Source organism: Otolemur garnettii, unplaced genomic scaffold, assembly GCF_000181295.1.
Source record: "Otolemur garnettii isolate 467f Iridium unplaced genomic scaffold, OtoGar3 scaffold00100, whole genome shotgun sequence".
NCBI classification, from domain to species: Eukaryota; Metazoa; Chordata; class Mammalia; order Primates; family Galagidae; genus Otolemur; species Otolemur garnettii.
The window spans coordinates 3,998,308-4,018,161 of record NW_003852495.1 but is presented as its reverse complement, the minus strand read 5'-3'; the positions used below and the strand labels follow the sequence as shown (position 1 = coordinate 4,018,161).

At 38.9% G+C, this 19,854-nt stretch overlaps 1 protein-coding gene across 2 annotated transcripts in view; it reads left to right on the top strand.

The window, feature by feature from the left end:
• Positions 1-19,854, top strand: part of ANKRD44 (ankyrin repeat domain 44) — a 195,866-nt gene that overhangs the window by 98,153 nt on the left and 77,859 nt on the right. For both annotated transcript variants that reach the window (XM_012809197.2, XM_023516908.1), the window contains exons 10-15: positions 5,099-5,181; positions 6,354-6,417; positions 8,461-8,529; positions 10,839-10,979; positions 12,865-12,945; positions 15,814-15,925. In XM_012809197.2, the coding sequence (XP_012664651.1) occupies positions 5,099-5,181; positions 6,354-6,417; positions 8,461-8,529; positions 10,839-10,979; positions 12,865-12,945; positions 15,814-15,925 (550 nt within the window). The remainder of the gene's footprint in view (positions 1-5,098; positions 5,182-6,353; positions 6,418-8,460; positions 8,530-10,838; positions 10,980-12,864; positions 12,946-15,813; positions 15,926-19,854) is intronic.

Below are 19,854 nucleotides of genomic sequence, written 5' to 3'. Positions count from 1 at the left end.
GAAACCAACTCCATTCATGTTAACTTCACAATTTAAAAGCAAACACTAAGTGGTCCTGTTCTAGGCACTGCTCTGAGGGGTTACGCTACATTAGCTGTCACAGCAGCTTCATGGGGCAAGTGCCGTGATTATTCCCATCTTAGTGGTGAAGCAACTGAGGCACAGGAGGCCTCACAGTCACAGGGATAGTTTGGGGCTAGCTGGGTCTGGAACCTCAGCTCCCGAGCATGGGGCTTGCTGCCTCTTTATGTAACTAAAGATGGGATAGTTCACATTTTGCCAAAGTTAAATCACAATCTGTGAGGAGTTAAGGTTCTGGTGGCTAAGGTGGTGACTCTGCCAAGATCAATACATGAATATGCTACAGGGTGGAGGGTTTTGCTGCAGCTTAAACGAAATTGAATTTGGAACTTTGGAATGGAATTGACCCCCAGCATAGAGGCCCTTGTTCAGACTACTGCCAAGCTCTGCTCCACGGAAGGTCCAGGAACTGTATTATCACCGGCCCTCCCCAGATTCAGGCAATGCGTTTGTCTGCTGAGTCCACTTTTATTCTTTCCTTAGTGGCCCATGCCAAGGCCACATGAGCACCACTGTGAGCCTAAATACAAACACGGGCCCTGGGATTTGGCAGAGGTGATCGTTCAGAGGAGCCTCCAGTGCCTTCACACCAATTGTTTAGCAGTTCTCACAGAGAACACCTGGAAATCCCAAGACATTTCCAGGGACCCTCAGGGATGCACTGACCAGTTTGTGAAGCATCCTGAGAAGCAGTGGAGAAAGAGAAGAGAGTTTCAGGTGGAGGAGCCAGCATGAGCCAAAACCCAGAGCAGGACAGGCTCTTAGAAGGAATGGAAAGGAGTTCCCAGCGATTCTAGAAAATACGTAGATTAGCAAACAGTCATATTCAGAAAGGGCCCTACAGGGCACATTAGAGTCTTTGGACTTAATTCAGAAAGATCTACTGAAAATGTCTGTAGGTTGAAAATAGCAAGGACCACTTCCCGTGGTTATCAGTTATACACAAATGCCTCTAACTCAGCGGTTCTCAACCTGTGGGTCACGACCCACAGGAACTGTATTAAAGGGCCATGGCATTAGGAAGGTTGAGAACCACTACTCTAACTTAAGGGTACATAATAAATACTTGGAATGGTATAGGTAAACTTCATAAGAAATGGACTTTTTCATTTGGGTAGGAATCATAAAATCATCCTATTCTAAATTTAGGAAATATTTTTTGCCTCACTCAGTCAGCAAAACTAAACCAATCTCACTTCCTTAGAAGAGTTGTTAGGCAGGTATCGTAGAGGATAGAAAGATTAATGACAAAGGGTGGTGCCGGTGGCTCAAAGGGGTAGGGCTCCAGCCCCATGTGGTGGACGTGGCAGGTTCAAACCCAGCCCTGGTCAAAAACTGCTAAAAACAAAAACAAAAAAAGATTAATGGCAAAGTCAGTTGATCTTGGCTTTTACAGAATCACATACCTGATTTATAAGGAACCACAACATAATTACAACTTCAAAACTCACAGACTACTGATTACCCACTAAACTAATAATAATTGCAAGGGAATAATAATCCTAACGTGATACATGGTAAAGGCTTCTCATGTGTCAAACACTCTGTTTTAGTACTTTGTATACCTTATCTCAATGAATCCTTCCAATTGCTCTATGATAACAGACACTGTAAATATCTTATTTTCCTGATCAGGAAACCATTATGTACTTGCCAAAGATCAAATAAATGGCAGGTGGCAAAACTAGGACTCAACCCCAGAGTTTCTGACCCCATCTCCATACTCAGTGTTCTTTGCCCCTGGACTAAAGGGAAGGCTCTAGAAAATACCAGGTGTAAGAAAGGCAGCTCTGGCTCCCTGGTACCAACAGGGAAGCTTAAAAGAATCAACTTTCTAAGGATACAAAGCCCCTGTCTTCACCTCTGACAGCTCTCTATAAAACAGTCCTTCAGACCTCATTTATTCTGAAATAACTAGGTAGGATGTGCCAGCTAACAGCTAACTTAGAAATAGCTAATACAGATGTGTTCTATTAATTTAATGACTGATCAAATAAATGTAGCAATTTAACTGGAATCGTTCCCTTCTTTCCTATAACTTATGTGTTGTTAACTTTAGTGTGATTTGGCATCTTTATTCTTGGTCTTCCTTGATGTATACCTGATGAAATAAAAGTAATGCTTCTTATTTGACTAAGCCAACCAAGGCCTAATTTTTCTCCCAACAGTTTTATAATCTTTCCTTTATATTACTCCTATTTTATAACAATAAAGGAGTAATTTTATTTTGAAATGCATGAATCTTTTCTGAAGTGATTCAAAAATGCTGAATTCTACTTTTCTTTCTTTTTTCTTCTTTTTCCCAATCTTAACTTGATACTTAGTTTTTCTATTTGAACTATAGTTTCAGATTCAAGTTCAAATGCCAATAGTACTGAAGACTACTCTAATATGATTTCAAAAGGTAGTGACTTTTTATTAACTGTGGAATAAAAAATATGTATCAAACAGAATTTCTGTGGGACCACACCTATGGTTCATCTTACAAGGGTACATGTGAATCTTCCTAAATGTAGAATATAAATATCTTAACACAATAACTAACAAAATACCATGAAGGCTATGTTAACCAGTTTGATGAAAATATTTCAAATTGTATACAAAACCAGCACACTGTACCCCATGACTGCATTAATGTACTCAGCTATGATTTAATAAAAAAAAAAAACAAAAAACAAGAAACAGAATTTCTACTAGATAAATTAAGAGTAGTTCTATCTCTTATCTTCTTAGGTTTATAAGTAGCAATGAAAACAATAAAATAATTAGCTAACGTTGAGTCTGATAAATTATCTAAAGATAGGGTGTTAAGTGGTAAGACTGATTAGAAATATTGACAGTGAAGTTTATAGAATATATTACGATACTGTCACTGTTATGCTATCACTTATATTTTTTGTTTTTTTCCAATTGGTTTCTTATAGAGCTTGATGCTATTTTCCCTAATTCATTTGCTTGTAATTATTTTATATAAAGACACATATTTATGTATATTCATAAACTGCATGTTACATATTTAGGTGTGTATATGAGTGTGAGTGTGAGAGTGTGTGTGTGTGTAGATCTATATTTCAGAACGGGGAAATCTCAAGGAAATCTTGAGAAATTCGGTCCCTGATTCTAGGCACATTCTTTCAGGAACCTAAAACCATCCTAGAAAATAATTCATTTACTTTCCTCTTCCAAATATCTAGAAATTTTTAATCATATATTTTTGCCATAATTCCTTGAAACAAATAAAATGTTTGGGTAAAAATCACATTAGATTGAAGTGCCATTTAGTAAAGAGGTTTCATGTTATACATTTTTTTTAAAAACTGCATGTTTCTCTCACATTAAGAGGGAACAATAGAAATAACAGCATAAGTAGAAAAGCTTCCCTCCCATCCCTCAACTCCTTCTGCCTTTTCCTAAGCATCAAGGTTGTCACTGATGCCATTGCTTTCCAGGAATTTTTTGGTGACACTGCGTGACTCTGCGTGACACTGCCCAGAAGATGGGCAAATTGCATGTCTTGGTGGATGCTAGCGCTTATATACACTGGGTTGGAGATCTCCATGTAGGGAAAGGAAAAGAGGAAAGACTGAACAAAAGCACTAATCAATAGAAATTAGCTATCATGGAAAGAGAGAGTGGTGGGTGATTACTGACAGACTCCGAAACACCGAATACCACGACATATCTGTGAATTATGTATATGTTTCACACACACATAGTGACTTTTGAGGGGGCAAATAAAATTCAGGTGTCCAGAGCCTAACCAGTTCCAACCATGTGTTTCTTTATGAAGTGTGGAGTCTGAAAATGGGCCATTCTGCCAGAGAAGAAACATTAATTGGAGAAAGGATGTACCTGTGGAATAAAAAATATGTATCAAACAATTTCTACTAGATATATTAAATTAAGAATAGCTTTATCTCTTATCTTCTCAGGTTTATAAGTAGCAGTGAAAACAATAAGGTAATTAGCTAACATTGAGTATGATAAACATTACACTTATAAATGTATACAGGGTGTAAATAGACATAGTTCCATACTTGCTTCTGTTTATGTAGAGAATTTTGAAAACCTGAAATATATTATTTGATTAATATGCAATGTTATGAGAAATGACCACTAAAATTATAAATGCCTATAAGTACACAGGAACTGCCTGATGATGCTGTTTGTTGGGGTCTACAAGTCAGCAGGGGGCTTTGGGTTCTCATTTGGAGAAAGATGGTAGGAGAGAGGAGGAGGATTTCATTCCAATGGCAGAAAGTGCTGCCATCAGAAGCCTCCCTGTCCCTTAAGGGATCATCCTGGGGACTGTGTCGTAGTGGGAGTTGGTTTAAAAAGTCCTTTTCTAGATTCTTCCTTTGATAGCCTAGGTTTATGAAATGTATGCAAACTAATGTTTATTACTCCTCTCTTTTTGTGGCTGGTATTATGATGTGGGTTAATATGCAACATAAAAGCCTATTAGGAAGACAAAGTTTCACTTGTGAAGGGTAAACATTAGTTTTGATTTTCATCCAAATTGTTATTTTCAGTACTACAGCCATTATAAACTCAGCAAAGTGCTTGGCATTTGATACATCAATAGTAAGTGTATGTTTATCCAATCAAGGAATGAAACAAGCCACTTTTCAAATGTAGTGTGTCTTGCTCAGCACTGCTGTCTCCAGCACTCAGCGTAGTATCTGGTGCTTTGAAAGTGATGACTAATTGAATGAGTGAATGAGACAGATGATTCTTAAGCCAGAAGAATACAAGAAGGAAATAAAATTTTAAGAGTCATGGTGTGAAACAGATTTTCTTAAAATACATACAGTACATTCTTATGGTTGTGGGCTGGTTTAGATTCAGTTGTTTATTTTAAGATGGAAAATGATTACATAATTATTTATTGGAGAGAGAATTACAAAATTATTTCAGCGAGGAGTCTCCCATTAGTGAACTTGCAGGAAGGTGATTGTCCTTCTGCGTGGATCTTCAGATCTGTTACCGTGAGCTGCTCTCTTTTGTTCCTCCTCAGGTGTGGAATCCATAGCATGTTTCCCTTACATTTAGCCGCCCTTAATGCTCACTCTGACTGCTGCAGAAAGTTGTTATCATTGGGTAAGTAAATCCATTACCAGAGATGAGGCTTCATGTGTCCTGTACGTGAGTCACATGGTTTCAGGTGTCTGATCAGAGTGAGTGGCTGCCTGTGCTTCCTGTCATTCCCTGACATGGCAGGAAAAGTCGTGTTCCACAGCTAACTGCATGTGACAGCTCCCCGCGGTCCTTGGCGTGGAAGCTGTTTGAATGTCAGGACTCCCGCCCAGGAATGAGAGTCTGGTCTGTTTTTCAAGTTAAGGTTTGAGGTGATCAGGGGAGGAAAGAGGCAGGGATGGCGAGAGCTTATAGGACGTTTCAATCACAGAAGAAGAAAGCATCTTAAAACCTAAAATGTCAATTTAACGTTTTTAACAAAAGGAAAAGTTCCAACCCCTACACTTGACGGCAGAAATGTCACATTTCCTATCCATTCCCTGGGCATTGAAAAATCACTACAGCTGATCTGGTCCAGCTAGGTTTAGTTTTTTGTTTTGTTTTTTTATGTGAGACTATTTGGAACCAAGAAATCCTTTCTGGTTTGGTGCTTTGCTAATCTCTCTTATCACTCCTTTTACCAACTTACATATATTAAGAAGCTCCTGGGCTTTCAAAAGAGGTAGAGGTCTGCAAGGCAAAGATTGTTTCTGAATTAATTCATCAGATATCCCAGAGGCATTTTTTTTTTCTTTAAGTACTTTGCCTATGGTTGATTCTGCTTTCACTGCTGTTGGCATGTTTAAAAATAATCCTCGCATGCATGCATGTTCCCTAAATCTTAAACCAACCAAAAGGTTGCAGTACACTTAAGAAAATACCTATTCCAGCATGTTAGAATTCCTGCGTTGCTTTCCATGTCTTCTCTGTGTGCTCTGTCTGTCTGCCTACTGCCCTACTTATCTCAAATTGGTTTCATAAATTTCTATCCCGGGATTGAAAAATGGGGCTGTGGTTCACCCGGGGCTGAATGTGAAAAAATAAATCCTTCCTGACTTCATGGTTCTTCCTATAAAATTGCCAAGCTTGAGCAGTTATCATTCGTTTCCATGACAACCTCTTTCTGACTATAATTGCTTGCGTTCTGGTTTTTCTACTAACTGATTTTTCTGTCTCTGCAATGTTTCTTGTGGTTTAACTAGGACAAAAGTATAGCATAGTATCCTTGTTTAGTAATGAGCACGTGCTGTCTGCAGGCTTTGAAATAGACACCCCAGATAAATTTGGAAGAACGTGCCTTCATGCTGCCGCTGCAGGAGGGTAAGTCGTCAGCAATTCTAGTTATGTCACGACTTAATTACTAATTCATCTTTATTGATTGAAGTTGTCTATAAATCAAACGCAATTTCCTTGGTCCGATGGGTAAGAATAATTTCTACCAACTATCACTATGTTACATTTTCACATTACCTGCATTTTGTTCTTCCAAAGAAAAATTGTTAGCTCATCTTGTACAGCAAATAGTTTTTCTTTTCTCTCTCTCTCTTTCCTTTCTATTTTTTATTATAGATTTTTTCAGGCTATAGAATATGTATCTATCAGGGATCTTTCCACCAAAAGAAAATAATTTGAAATTTGTTCCTGATTTTCCTCTTTTGTTGCTGATAGGTGGATGATGATCAAGAGAATCCAAGATTGCATTAACATTCATTTATAGACATAGTCATCCTTATTTCAAAACTGATTTTTTAAGTCTTTATAATGATTAAATATGAACAAAAGTCCAGAAAACCAAAAAGATAGGCAAGAAGTTATCTAATCCTTGCCTTTTTTTTTTTTGAGTTTTGTAAAGATAATTTAAAGATAAAGATAATTTCATGGGCCACTCTCTTTGTTCATACTGGTGATTACGCTGAAGCTCTGATCAGTATATTGTTGATATATGTGACCACACATTGACCAAACATGGCATCTCTTGGATGACCTTGTTTGGGTAAAGTATAATCAATTTCTCGGTCCTTAAAGAACAGCAGTGCTTCTCCATTTGTGTATTACCAAAGACATTACCTATATTTATCAGGGGCAGATTACTGGTGAAGCCATGGGCTCCTCATTTACCTGGGTCCCTTCTAAAAAGTCTTATAACTAGTTTTGTGTTCATAATTTTGTATTATTTTTAAAAAGCTCCCCTTTCCCCCATGCTGGCCCCCAAATTGTTTGAGCTTCATGAACCATGCAACTTGGATCTGCCACTTCATTTGAACCTTTGGCATCAATCAGTAAGAGACAGGTGTTATCAATGCTCATGCTACATCAACACGTAGATGTCTTTAAAAATTCTTCCACTGTGTGACTCAAATAGCTCTCTGAGAACGGGGGCTATACAGGGTGGACATTAGGTGGGGAGAGCCCTGTTCAGGTTTACTATTGGGATCACTTTTCTTATTTAAATTATAATAAAACAATAAATTCCAAGCTACGTCTTAGTGTCCTTAGTTTAGAACACTGATGGATAATTGTCTCTTTTTATGCCCACATTTTCTTTTTTTTTTTGCAGTTTTTTTTTGGCTAGGGCTGGGTCTGAACCCACCACCTCCGGCATATGGGGCCAGTGCCCTACTCCTTTGAGCCATAGGCACTGCTCTTTATGCCCACATTTTTAAAAATATCAGATCTGTGCAGAAAGTCCTGTTAGGATTAATATTTAGCTACATGCCCTTCAAAGGGAAATGTACTTCAGTGGGTCCTTGTCTCTCTACTAAGTATGATTTATTGCTTCTGCGAATGACAAAGAAGCTGTACAAGATCACTGTGCTCCATTAAATCATTCTCAGCCTTGGTTCGGCACATTTTTTTTTTTTTTTACTTAGATTACAAAAACAGGGAAATGCAGCTGTTTTATTTCCCATTAAGGAGTATCTGGGTTGAAAGTGCTTATCATGGTGAATTCATTCTGCTGTGATAAAAGGTAACACTCATCCACTCTGGCTCCTTGTTTAAAGGTGACATGTAACTATTATAGGTTTAAGTGGTTGTTTCATAAACTCTAAATGGTTTTGAAAAAGAATTTTAGGATAAACAAAACCATCACTGGAAGGTTGATAACATTCACTAAATTCCATAGTCATGGAATGAAAATATTCCACCAACTTCTTTATTTTATGGACTTACTAACTTTGAAAGAGGATCTTTGGGAACTTTAGATCCTTACAGTGGAGTGTTAATATGTTCAGGCTATTTTTTTGTTAGTAGAATTTAAAGCTGGAATTATTTCATCTTGTACTATGCAGAAAACAACTCTTTCTCTAGATATCCCAGTGTTCAAGCTTTTCCATCTTAATGGTGTTTTCCCTGTCTTTCTAGTAATGTGGAATGTATAAAACTCTTGCAGAGCAGCGGAGCAGATTTCCATAAAAAGGACAAGTGTGGGAGGTATGTAATCAGGGAGTTCTGCTGCAAGGGCCTAAATAGAAGGAGTGGGGAGTCCACTGAGAAATCGTGTTAGGTGGAAATGGGAAACAGGGAAGCTAGCTGGGGGGATTCCGTCCTCAGAAGGGAATCCCTTAGAGGGAAATGCCGACCTAGCCAATACAAGCCACAAAGAAAGCATCTCCACTCATAGCTTCTGTTTAGAAGTGTCAATTCTCTCTTTTCTTTTTCCCTTTACTTTTTTAACTTCTCACATGGATATAGTTCAGAAAATTGTTTTTCTAGCCTCATCTTCTTGTAGAACATGTTAGTCCTCCGAAACCTGGAATCTGGTCATAAGATCTAGAACATATTATTACATGTAGTGGACATTTCATCTTGGGATAAAGTTTTAGACATTTATAAAACATTAAACACACATACACACACACCACTGTGGATGGTAGAACTTTTCTTAACCGTAATAGCGTTTTGTGTTAGGTAACCTATGGCTTGATTTTAGCTGGTACCTGGAGATATATATATGTGGTGTGTGTGTGTGTGTGTGTGTGTGTGTGTATTCACCTTTCCTTTTCACACACACCCTGGTTTTCAGCTTGTACGAATTTCCTCTCTTACCACCTTGTGTAAGAAGCTCCTACTTGCCCTTCCAGACTCACATCATGACGTGTCCTTGCACTCTGGCGGGAGTGCCCCTCTCCCTGCTCCCCTTACTCCCCGTGTTCCCCACCATGCAGCACACATCACACAGTTGTCCTAGACTCTTGTTTCCTTATCTCTGTCCCCACCTGACTATGAGAGCAAGAACTGAATGCCATTTTCTCTCTATCTTTGGATCTTGTTATATGCTTGATATCTGATAATTTTCACTCTATTAAGTAAAATATAAGCAATCGAAATGTAAAACATTATTTCTTTTTTGGTGACTAAAATGGAGAAAATCAACTAGTAGAAGAGCCCATAAATTGACTACAAAATATGAAATCGTACAGCTTGAAAACTGATAAATAATTCTTGGAATGGTTACTTTATTCCTACTCATCTGTTAGTTATTATCCCCTGAATATTGTTTAGTCACAACAGGAAAACTTTTAAATAATTGAGAACTAAAAATAAATAATAAGAAACAAATTATTTTATTCTTATTTCTTCAGGCTTTCCCTTTACAAGGCGCCTATTATCCTTTCAATAAATGAGAAAGCTGCACCTAGAGAAACTAAATGGTTTATATGTGCACATAGGATTGTAGGATTGTAGCAAGGACCTTAGGGCACAGGTGCTCAAAGGTCCCATGAAATAAGAATGAAGAAGCCCAGGCCCAGGCCAGCCTGCAGATTGGTCCCCATTAGACCCCCGGGCTTCCAATTCTGTGTGCATTGTCCTTCCCAGTAACTTACACCCCTGTTCTCAAGGAGCTCATAGTTCACTGGGAAGATAAAACACACCAATAGCTAAAATCAAGGCAGTATATTATGAGAGTTCAAGGAGAAACCCAGACAATAGCTAAGCGATTTCAGACAAAAGAAAGAGAACTGACTCCTGGAACAAAAAAGATGAGTGGGATTTGATGGATGGAAATGGTTTGGGAAAGGGCCTCCCAGGAGCAGCCGACACAGGCATAGGCAGAGGGCAGGGTGGACACAATTGGGAAATCAGTTTGGGTACACTGATAGGAACTCTATCACAGGAGATTGGGACCAGCCCAGGAGGGTCTTTAATTCCAAGCCTTTGTTCAGTTGGGGGGACCAAAGGTTTTAGGACAAGATTATCATATGTGGGTATTGTACCTTAGAAAACTCAATTTTCCATTTGTATTACTTAAAAATTAGATGACAGTTTGATTAGAGCCAAGGAGGTCAATGGGATAGTCTTCTAAAAAAAACAATAATGCAGGCTTAGACAGGCTCTGGGAATGGAAAGAGAGGATAGATCTGTAATGGACAGCCTTGTTCCTGATGCCACTGTCTTTGTAGCCTCAGCTCTAGTTTACAGAGGTTAAGCATCCCTCATCTGAAAATCCTAAATTCAAAATGCTTCCAAATTTGAGACTTTTTAAGCACTGATGTGACACTCAAGGGAAATGCTCATTGGAGCATTTTGGATTTTGGATTTTCAGATTCAGGATGCTTAACCATCCAAAACACTTCTGGTCCCAAGTATAAAGGATACCCAATGACCTTGGCCTCCACACATTGAGAACCAAAGAGTTTTTCCTACCCCTTGAATACTTCTATCAGTTCTATCAGTACTAGCACCAGCGATAGGCCTTTTTTTGCACTGAATAAAGTAATAAATTGCTATTTGTTTTTCAGGACTCCTTTGCACTATGCAGCTGCAAATTGTCATTTCCACTGTATTGAGACATTAGTGACCACAGGGGCCAACGTTAATGAAACAGATGACTGGGGACGGACAGCTCTGCACTATGCCGCTGCATCAGACATGGACAGGAAGTAATGGCAACCTTGCTTATTCTTCCTCTGGGGATAGGGCAGGGAGTTTGGGGTGTTGCTAAGTTTTATTCATACTGCTTCACAGAAACTACAAATGAAAAATCTTTCTCATCCAGACCTAAAGGAGTGAGGCTTGCTTCATTCCTAGCCTGGGTTTTCCCATCCTGCTTGCTTTATGTTTGACTATTACATGTCACTGCATAATAACTTCTCTGCTCTGTTCTTTGGGTTGAATGCCAAGTGGAGCTTCCAAGCCCAGGTTTTCAGTTTATTCAAAATTAATTGTAATTTATTTTGGCATACACTGTAGTTTTCATTGTCACCACTTAAATGCTTCATTTGCTGTAAAACTTGCATTTGCTAATATATATGTCATATGTTATAAACATCCACTCATGCATATTCCCAGCAGCCTTCCAATGCAGCACCAGTGCGTGTAAACTGGGCACTATTGTTCCAAACCTAGGCATGAATGCCCTTTCAGGAGTTGGAGGAGAGGAACTTGGTTGCCCTTGGACATGCTTGGATTCTATAGTTGGCCAGAAATAGAAAACATAAATAAGTGAACCAGTGGACAGCAAAAAGGTGGTGGAGATGCCCACAGTTTATGAAATCATTCTTAAAGGCTTGAGGCCGGAATACTTTTTGGTGATACTGTTTGAAGAACTGTTGAATTACTTGCTGCCCTGTACTGGGGAGTTGATTCTGGGTCAGTGCTAACTGCTTCTCCTATAGGTCAATGCTGTTAGAAGGTGACCCAGAATAAGAAGTACATCATACGTCATGACCCAGTGCACACATTCACATATATTCATGTCTATATTCATATATATTCATGTATATATGATATATATATATCACACATTCACATGTATTTATGTATATATATAAGATGGAGATTAAAATTTCATAAAATGATATTTGCCTTTACTGTGTGTGATGCATTCTGATATCTTCTATTTAATTAGAAAAAACCCCTGCTGACTGCAACCCATGAAACTGATTTCACAATTCTGACTCCACATTTGAAAAATGTTCCTCATAGTTATAGAATGCATATTATATTATTATATGTAAAATACAAAGGGTGAAAAAAGTATATGCATTTTAAGAAATGAAAAAAACTATATTAAAATTGTACTACTCAATATATGCCAATAAAAAGATGAATATAAGTTATGTGAAGCACCTCTTGTAATTGCAGAAGTCAAACATGTCTTGAATATTACAGTTCTTAAAATGTGTATACAGTTTTTTGGTACCTTCTGTATATACGTAGTTATATAATAATAAGGTCAGATGTAACATTCTGGATCCCATAGCCATGCAGGTTATTAATTCAGCAAACATATAGTGAGCATCTACTCTGTGCCAGGCCCTATGCTATTCACTTGGGATAGAGTGAGGGTGGTGGAGAGGATGGGGGGGACACATATACTTCATCTGTTAAGAGCTGGAAAAGGAATCCCAGATGAGGAAGAATTGTTCTGACAGATGAAGGGTGACTAGGATCTCATTCCTGGGTAAGTGAGATGCTACACTGGTAAGGAGGCAAGGAGGAGTGCAGTAGGGGTCAGAATTTCAAGCTAGCTAAGTCACTTCTTCACTTGGAGAGTTTATGGAAGAGTGAGCAGTTTGCTGCCTTACTCACTGATGCCTAGGTAGAAGTTTTAGGAAAGTAATATTCTCTAATGCATTCCTTGGGAGAGAGTAGGTTTGCTGGATGGCCTTGGAAGTACTGTGGATATCCTCAATGAAAATCAGTGATACCTATTTCTTTGGGGTTGGGATGAAAATTGTTGAGATATAAACTGCATGAAAACCATTAACAACTTCGCCTAAAAAAATTAACTGCAATTTTTTTTCTGTCCCTTATGCTGAGAAGTAAGACTATCTTAGGAAATGCCCATGAAAATTCAGAAGAACTTGAAAGAGCCAGGGACCTGAAGGAAAAGGAAGCTGCACTGTAAGTTTCTTCTGGGCTTAAGAGCAGGTGCCATTTCTCACTCTTCGTCTGCGTCTCTGGTTACCACATTGCTGCCTAACTATTCTGGGATTTCACTTGGGATCTTGGGGAAATGATATGGGCTTGCCTCTAAAGGCAAAGAATCTATTCTTTTCATACATCCTTCAGTTCTGCTATGTTCACGTGGGGAACTTCATAAGATTGTAAGCTTTGCTCCAGCCACCACCATGATTGGTCGGTGGTTTTTAGGGCCAGATTTCCTAAATGTCATTTCTGACTCTACCATGTATCATGTGCCTCAGGGGACAAGTTTGCCTCCTCTGAGGGCCTTAGGTTCTGCTTTTATAACCTAAGGTAACTAGTTAGCCAATTCTGTAAAGAAAAGTCTTGAGTCTTTGGTGTAAAATACCCCAGTTCTACTTTCCCCTTGCCTCCCACCCCACATACATGTCAATTTACAAACGGCCTCTTGTCCCTGCAAATAGCCACCTGGGCCACCTCTTCCCTCCTACCTCTCTCTGGCTTCTGACAGGGACGTAGATGTTGCTGTGATAGGGGCTGGAGGGCCATTACTTGGGGGTTGACATGCTCTGAGAGTCCTTTCTGCACTGCGAATCTCAGTGAGACACTTACACTGCCCACCATGGTGCCTGGCACACAGTCAGCATTCAGTAACTTGAATAAATGAACAAACAAAGGAACTGGTGTCCACACTTTGTGCCTTGCTCCCATGGGACCTGGTGCATCTAGTGTCCTGCCAGTCTACAGGCGCACACTTCTTGGCTTGTTTATTCTCTTTCCTGATTGTCAGAGGAACCAGCTTCTCTGTCCTCCAAATCTTGTGTCCACTCTAGGGTTTCCCGCCTCCTGTGGGGCTCCTCCCATGTCCAGCTCTTGTGGTAGGGTGTAGGCAGAGAGTGTGGCCCCAGTGTAATTTGTGGAACATAACTATGACTGTAACTGGAGTGGGGACAGGAAACACAGCTATGAGGAAGGTAAAAAGACCAAGATTTTGCTTCAGTACTCCAAAATTTAAACTAATGGTATTAAAAGTCTGCAGAATTTTAAGCCGCCTCAGCAAATTATTCTTTCTCCAGTGGACTGCAAGCTTGCCCTGAGCCAGATCAGCCCTCTTCCAGCTGATGGAGAGAAGGGAGAAAGAGAGGCAGGGGGAGAACAGGGAACCAGTCCTGAGAGCTCTTTTTTTGCAGAGAGAGCACTCCCTGGTCCAAGTGCACTGTTGACCTAATGGGCATCTGTTGGTTTTGCCTCTTAAGTGCCAAAATCTCTAGTCAGGATACTGAGAGGAGAAAAGATAAGCATCCCCACTTAAAACATGGAATTTATTTTCCTTAGAAGCAATATGGAGACTATCCAGATTCTGCAGTGCTGCTGTTGTTATCATGGTGGTGTTGATAGTGTAGTGCAGCTATGTTCGATGGGTGTCTACAAATTACAAATTCAACTGAGTTGTGGAGTATAATCCATTCAGAAGTTGGAGACTGTGTGTCCCCTGGAAGGTTATTCCTATTGAATGATTTCATTTAAAAATCCCAATTCAGTTTCATGTGAGTCACACCTGGGACACGATCCATGAACATTTAATTAGCAAAATGAAGAAGGACTTCTTCCTTATAAGGTGCAGATGGCCGAAGACGGCATGATAGCAGGACTCTAATAATAGTTTGATTTATTATGAAGCATTTTATGGGTACATCATGTGACATGTAACTATTTAGTTAAAAAAATGATGTCTTTTATCAGTTCTTCTTGAAATGGATATGTCTGTTTTAACCATCTCTATGTGTGGTTTACTTATTCCTCTTGCCTTCTGTATGTACCAAAAGATAGGCAAATACCATGTAAAAGTTTTTGAGTAAACTGTAGAAATTTTCTATTGAAAGGTCGCATCTGAAGTATAGCTCTATACTTTGAATTTTTAAATTTTGATTTCAGCATGAAACTAAATCAGCTTGACGCTTACGCTGCCCACCGTGGTGCCTGGCACAGGGATATGTTTGGTCCAGTGCCATAGAAATAAGACTGACATTAGGAAGCTTTTCTCTCTGCCTAGTAATTCCTTCTTGTGCCATTGGATTGGGCCGTTTGCCGTAGGCCCTGAACATAGCTCTTTAAATCCCTGAATGTTTGTGTCCTAGAGTTTTGAACTCTTCAGCAAAGGTAGAGCCATGTTCCTTCCTTTAACCTTTCCAAAGACAGTGGCTTTCTCAGAAAAATTATAGTTTTCTCTGAAAGACTTTTAAAATTTTCTTTCTGGTCTGTATTCCTACAGGAACAATTTAAACTCTTTCTTCATATAAGGTTACAAAATGAATTCTTTATTTTTAAAAATGTTTACCCTTTCTTTTAATCTTTTTACTATGTAGGTTTTTCTGGGGTTCTTTATTTTTTACTCTTTTAAACTGTCGTTTTCTAACTTTTTGATTTTAGAATAAGGTTAAAAATAAACTCCTCCCTATATAAGTTTGCCGGGTCACAATGTCTGACAGTTTATTACATTTGAGACTTTGTTTTTTGAACATGGATTTCTAAAGCTTACTATTCAATAGTCTTGATGGCAGATATGTTCTATCATTTAAGTTGAGAAAAAGCAAACACCTTAATTGCCCTCTTGTTCCTGAAGCTTTTCCTAAATTCTAGAATGGCTATTTCAAGCTCCAATAAAGATAGCCTCCGAGCACACACACAGCTTCCATCACATAAAACTTCATTGCTGTCGGATTTTAAAAGAAACGCTGAAATTCACAAAGTGCTTCCTGGAACATTCATAATAGGAGGATTTACATTAATTATCTCTTTTTGGTCCCAAGATGTTTCTAAAATAACACCTCCTCTTTATACTTACAGATGTCTAGAATTTCTTCTTCAAAATGATGCAAATCCGTCTATCCGGGACAAAGAAGGTTACAATAGCATACATTACGCTGCTGCCTATGGGCACAGACAATGTCTGGAATTGGTGAGTCATTTTGTCTTCTCTTGCTCTATCTCACACACATGCGCACACGCACACCTGGTGACGTTCTGGTATTAAACTCTCAACAAATGCTCTCACTGCCTAATTAAGTCACCAGTAGAAATCACTTGAAGATATTCTATGGTAAGTGACTAACTTGTTATTCATGAGGTGTAGATCTCATTATTCCATTTCTGTCTTTCCTGATCTCAGAACTGACCAACAGTTGACTCTGTTCCACATGACTGTAATTTGAGTTGGGAATGTTAGATTTGTATATGGACATAGTTTGTATTTTACAGGTAATTAGGATGTATCAAAAAGCTCAGTATGTATTTGTAAACTTAGCACTTCACAACTGAATAACAGGATTATAAGATGACCACAACTGTTAGATGTATGGGTTTATCATGGTCCTACATTTGTAATTTAGGGGAAGAAATTGGAAAGGGCACAACAGCAGAATGTATTTGAATTTGTATGTGAATTGTACATACTTTCATCATTCTTGAAGACTTGTAAGACTTTGTTCCTGAGATTCTTGTGAATGCTAAAGATTTCCTTGTTTGATCTAGGGGGTAGATAGCACTTTTTTTGTCTTCTAGTTCTGATTCCATCCTAGCTTCTCTTTTAGTTGCCATGGCTGCATAACAAAATCGCCCCAAAAGTTAGGGGCTTAAAATAAAAATAATCATTTAGTGTTGCAGCACCTATGGCCCTGGTCTCCATCACCACAGGAAGGAACCAGGCATGACACGGATTAGAAGTACAAGCTTGCAGGAGGTGGGCTAACTTTGATTGCAGGGTAGCCCCAAGCAACCTCCGCAGTAGCCTCTTATTAAGATGGTACAAGACAGGTGAGGGGAGTATTAGACAATGACACGTGCCTAAGGATTGCCATGGGCTCGGGCTTTCTCCACAAGGAGCACCTGCAGATGAATTGCCCAAGGGTCCACCCCCCCCAAGCTGCAAATCATCTTGCTCAGAGGTTTTCTGGCTCTTGGTGTCCTCTACATTTCCCCCCTCTAGTATGTTCAAAGACGTTTCTAGACAGGCAAGGGAGAAAATCTGTCATTGGTTATTTCAGCTGTTTTCCTCACCAAGGAGCTTTCCTTCCTACCAAGAAACAAAAGGGCATATATGTATAACAAAATTACACCAATGGAACTAATCCAGGTATAAGGGAAACTATTTTAGCCAAACTAGGCTTAGGGGAAAACATGTCCCCTTTGTGCTAATCACCACCCAACTATGTGCTACGGGCTGACCCGGAGGGCCCATGACGCTTCCATGGGAAGTATTAACCACCACCTGAAGTTACGTTAGGTGGGGAAAGGGCTGTACCCTTTCCAAAGAGCAGTATAACTTTAAGTAAAATCAGGTGCCCAACTGAAACAGATATAAATCCAACAAGTGAAATTCTCTTACCTTAGCCAATACCAGTATAACCGTTACCCCAAAGCCTGCTGTTGGAGGTCTTTGTTGTCAAAACCTTCAAAGGAAGACGCAAACTAAGCTTACCTGGGGCTTGTTATTCAGCCCCAAATAATGAAATCCTGTACCAATCTTCCCTATCTGCATAGAAGCTCCAACTTCCTCTTAGGGAAACAGGGTGCTGACCGCTCTTAACTGCTTCCTGCTGATGATGGATATGGGAGAAGCAGTGAGAGTTCCCACATAGGAGATTGATCCAGGGTTTCTCTATTGTGAAATTACCTGGCTCCAAAACTCAGGGTCTTGTAAATAATAGAAAAGTTAGTGAAAACAAATTTGTTGAAGTGCTGGGAAGGTTCCCCTGCTCCTGTCCAGGCTTAATCCAGCCATCTGGTAATCACTGCTTCTCTTGATGTTCTGTAATAATATCAGCAAAACCTCGACCCCAATGCAGTACATAATCAGGCTTCCACTCTGACATGTCAGGTTTTCTATAAAAAATAGGTTGTATTGAAGAGGATGGTGAATGCATGAAAGATGTCCAATGATTTTCTGCAGCTGTCTTTCTGTCGTTGTTGAGATTCAGAAAATTGAGAGTGAAAAGACCTCTAGTGAGGATGTAGTTAGGACTATCATTCAAGGGAAGGACTCTCCCCCTCTCTGTTTTTCTAACATTCTTTTTAATGTTTTATGATGTTGCTCAATAATGGCTTGTCCTTGAGAATTATAAGGAATACTATGAGATAATTGAATATTCCAAAAAGATAGAAAAGTGTTTAATTTGTGAGTAGAATAAGAAGGTGCATTATCAGTATTAATAGATTTAGGGAGACCCATAATATTAAAGCACTCTAACAAATGTTGAATGACATGGTAAGTCCTTTCTCCCAGTAAAGCAGTAGTCCAAGAGAAATGAGAGAAAGTAAAGAAAGTCTTGACGTAAAATAAAAATAGCATATATTTCATTTTTTTGAACCAAGGTATAAGTACTTTGAAGAACTTTGAAAGTATTACCATCTGTATATCCAACCTTACTGTACTTGCTGGAATCTGTGTAAATAGCATCTGAAATTGGAGAGTCTGTGTAATAGCATCTGAAATTGGAGAGTCTCTAACAACATAAGGGAGAAGTAAGCTGGAAAAAAAATGCTTGAAATCTTTTGTCATTAGGATATCCATTAGTAATTGAGCCTATGTAGGCTACAAGAACAATATACCAAGATATTGATAATTGAAAATTGAGTTGAATTTGCTTTTCTGTGAAAGGAACAATAATAGAATAAGGATCATAACCTATAAGTTGGCAAATTCTATTTCTACCCTTAGCAACCAGTTCACAAATTTTATCTAAGTATTGTAGTTTTTGTGTAGTTCTGTTAGAATCTATTTGATAAATAACTCCAGTTGGGGAGTGACTAGTGGCTATAATTATTAGCTGAATCAGAAATTCTTTTGATGAAAACTCTTTCAATTAGCTGCAGTTCTTCCTTGGCTTCTGGAGTGAGTGAATGAGGACTATTTAAGTCCAAAGGTCCTTCCAGAATTTTGAAAAGATTAGACAAAGCATAGGTTGGTATTCCTAAAATAGGACATAACCAATTAATATAACCTAATAGCTTTTGAAAGTCATTTAAAGTAGACAAGGAATCCAATTGGAGTTGAACACATTGTGGAAGAATTTGAGTTTGAGTTAATTTGTATCCTAAATAATTATAAGGAACTGTGGTTTGCACCTTTTCCGAAGCAATTTGAAGACCATAGGACTTTAATGTACATGCAGCTTATTCAAACATTTCCTATAAAACCATCAAACTCTAGTGTGCCAATAAGATGTCATAATGAATAATGTAGGCTGTAGAGTATCTCTTTCTAAGAATCTTTAATGGTTGCTCGACAAACTGTTGACACAGTGTAGGATTATGCAACATACCTGTGGCAGAACCTTCCACTGATAACAGTTGGGAAGCTTCTGCTGATTATAGACAGGAACAGAAAAGGCAAAACAAGGTCGATCTTCAGGATGCAGGTATATGGTAAGAAAACAATCCTTTAAGTCAATAACATACAAATACAATTGGAAGGAGTCATAGAGGGTAAAGGAAGTCCTAATTGCAGGGGTCCCATGGGTATAATAGTTTCGTTAACTTTGCGAAGGTCAGTGAGCATTCTCTAATTGCCTGATTTCTTTCTTATCACAAAACAGGAGAATTCCAAGAGTTGGTAGAGGGCTTGATATGCCCCTTGCTCCAATTGTTCCTGTACTACTAATTTTAAAGCATCCGGTTGTTCCATAGTTAACAGCCACTGCTCTACCCACACTGGATTACTATTCTTCCAGGATAACCTGAGAGCATATTTCAGGGCAGTGGCCTCTATGCTAAATTTGACATTTGCAAGGAATTAACATGAGGGATTTGCTCAGCTTTCCATTGCTGGAGCAAATCACGACCCCATAAGTTAATAGTAATGTCAGCTATATATGGTCAGATTTGAGCATT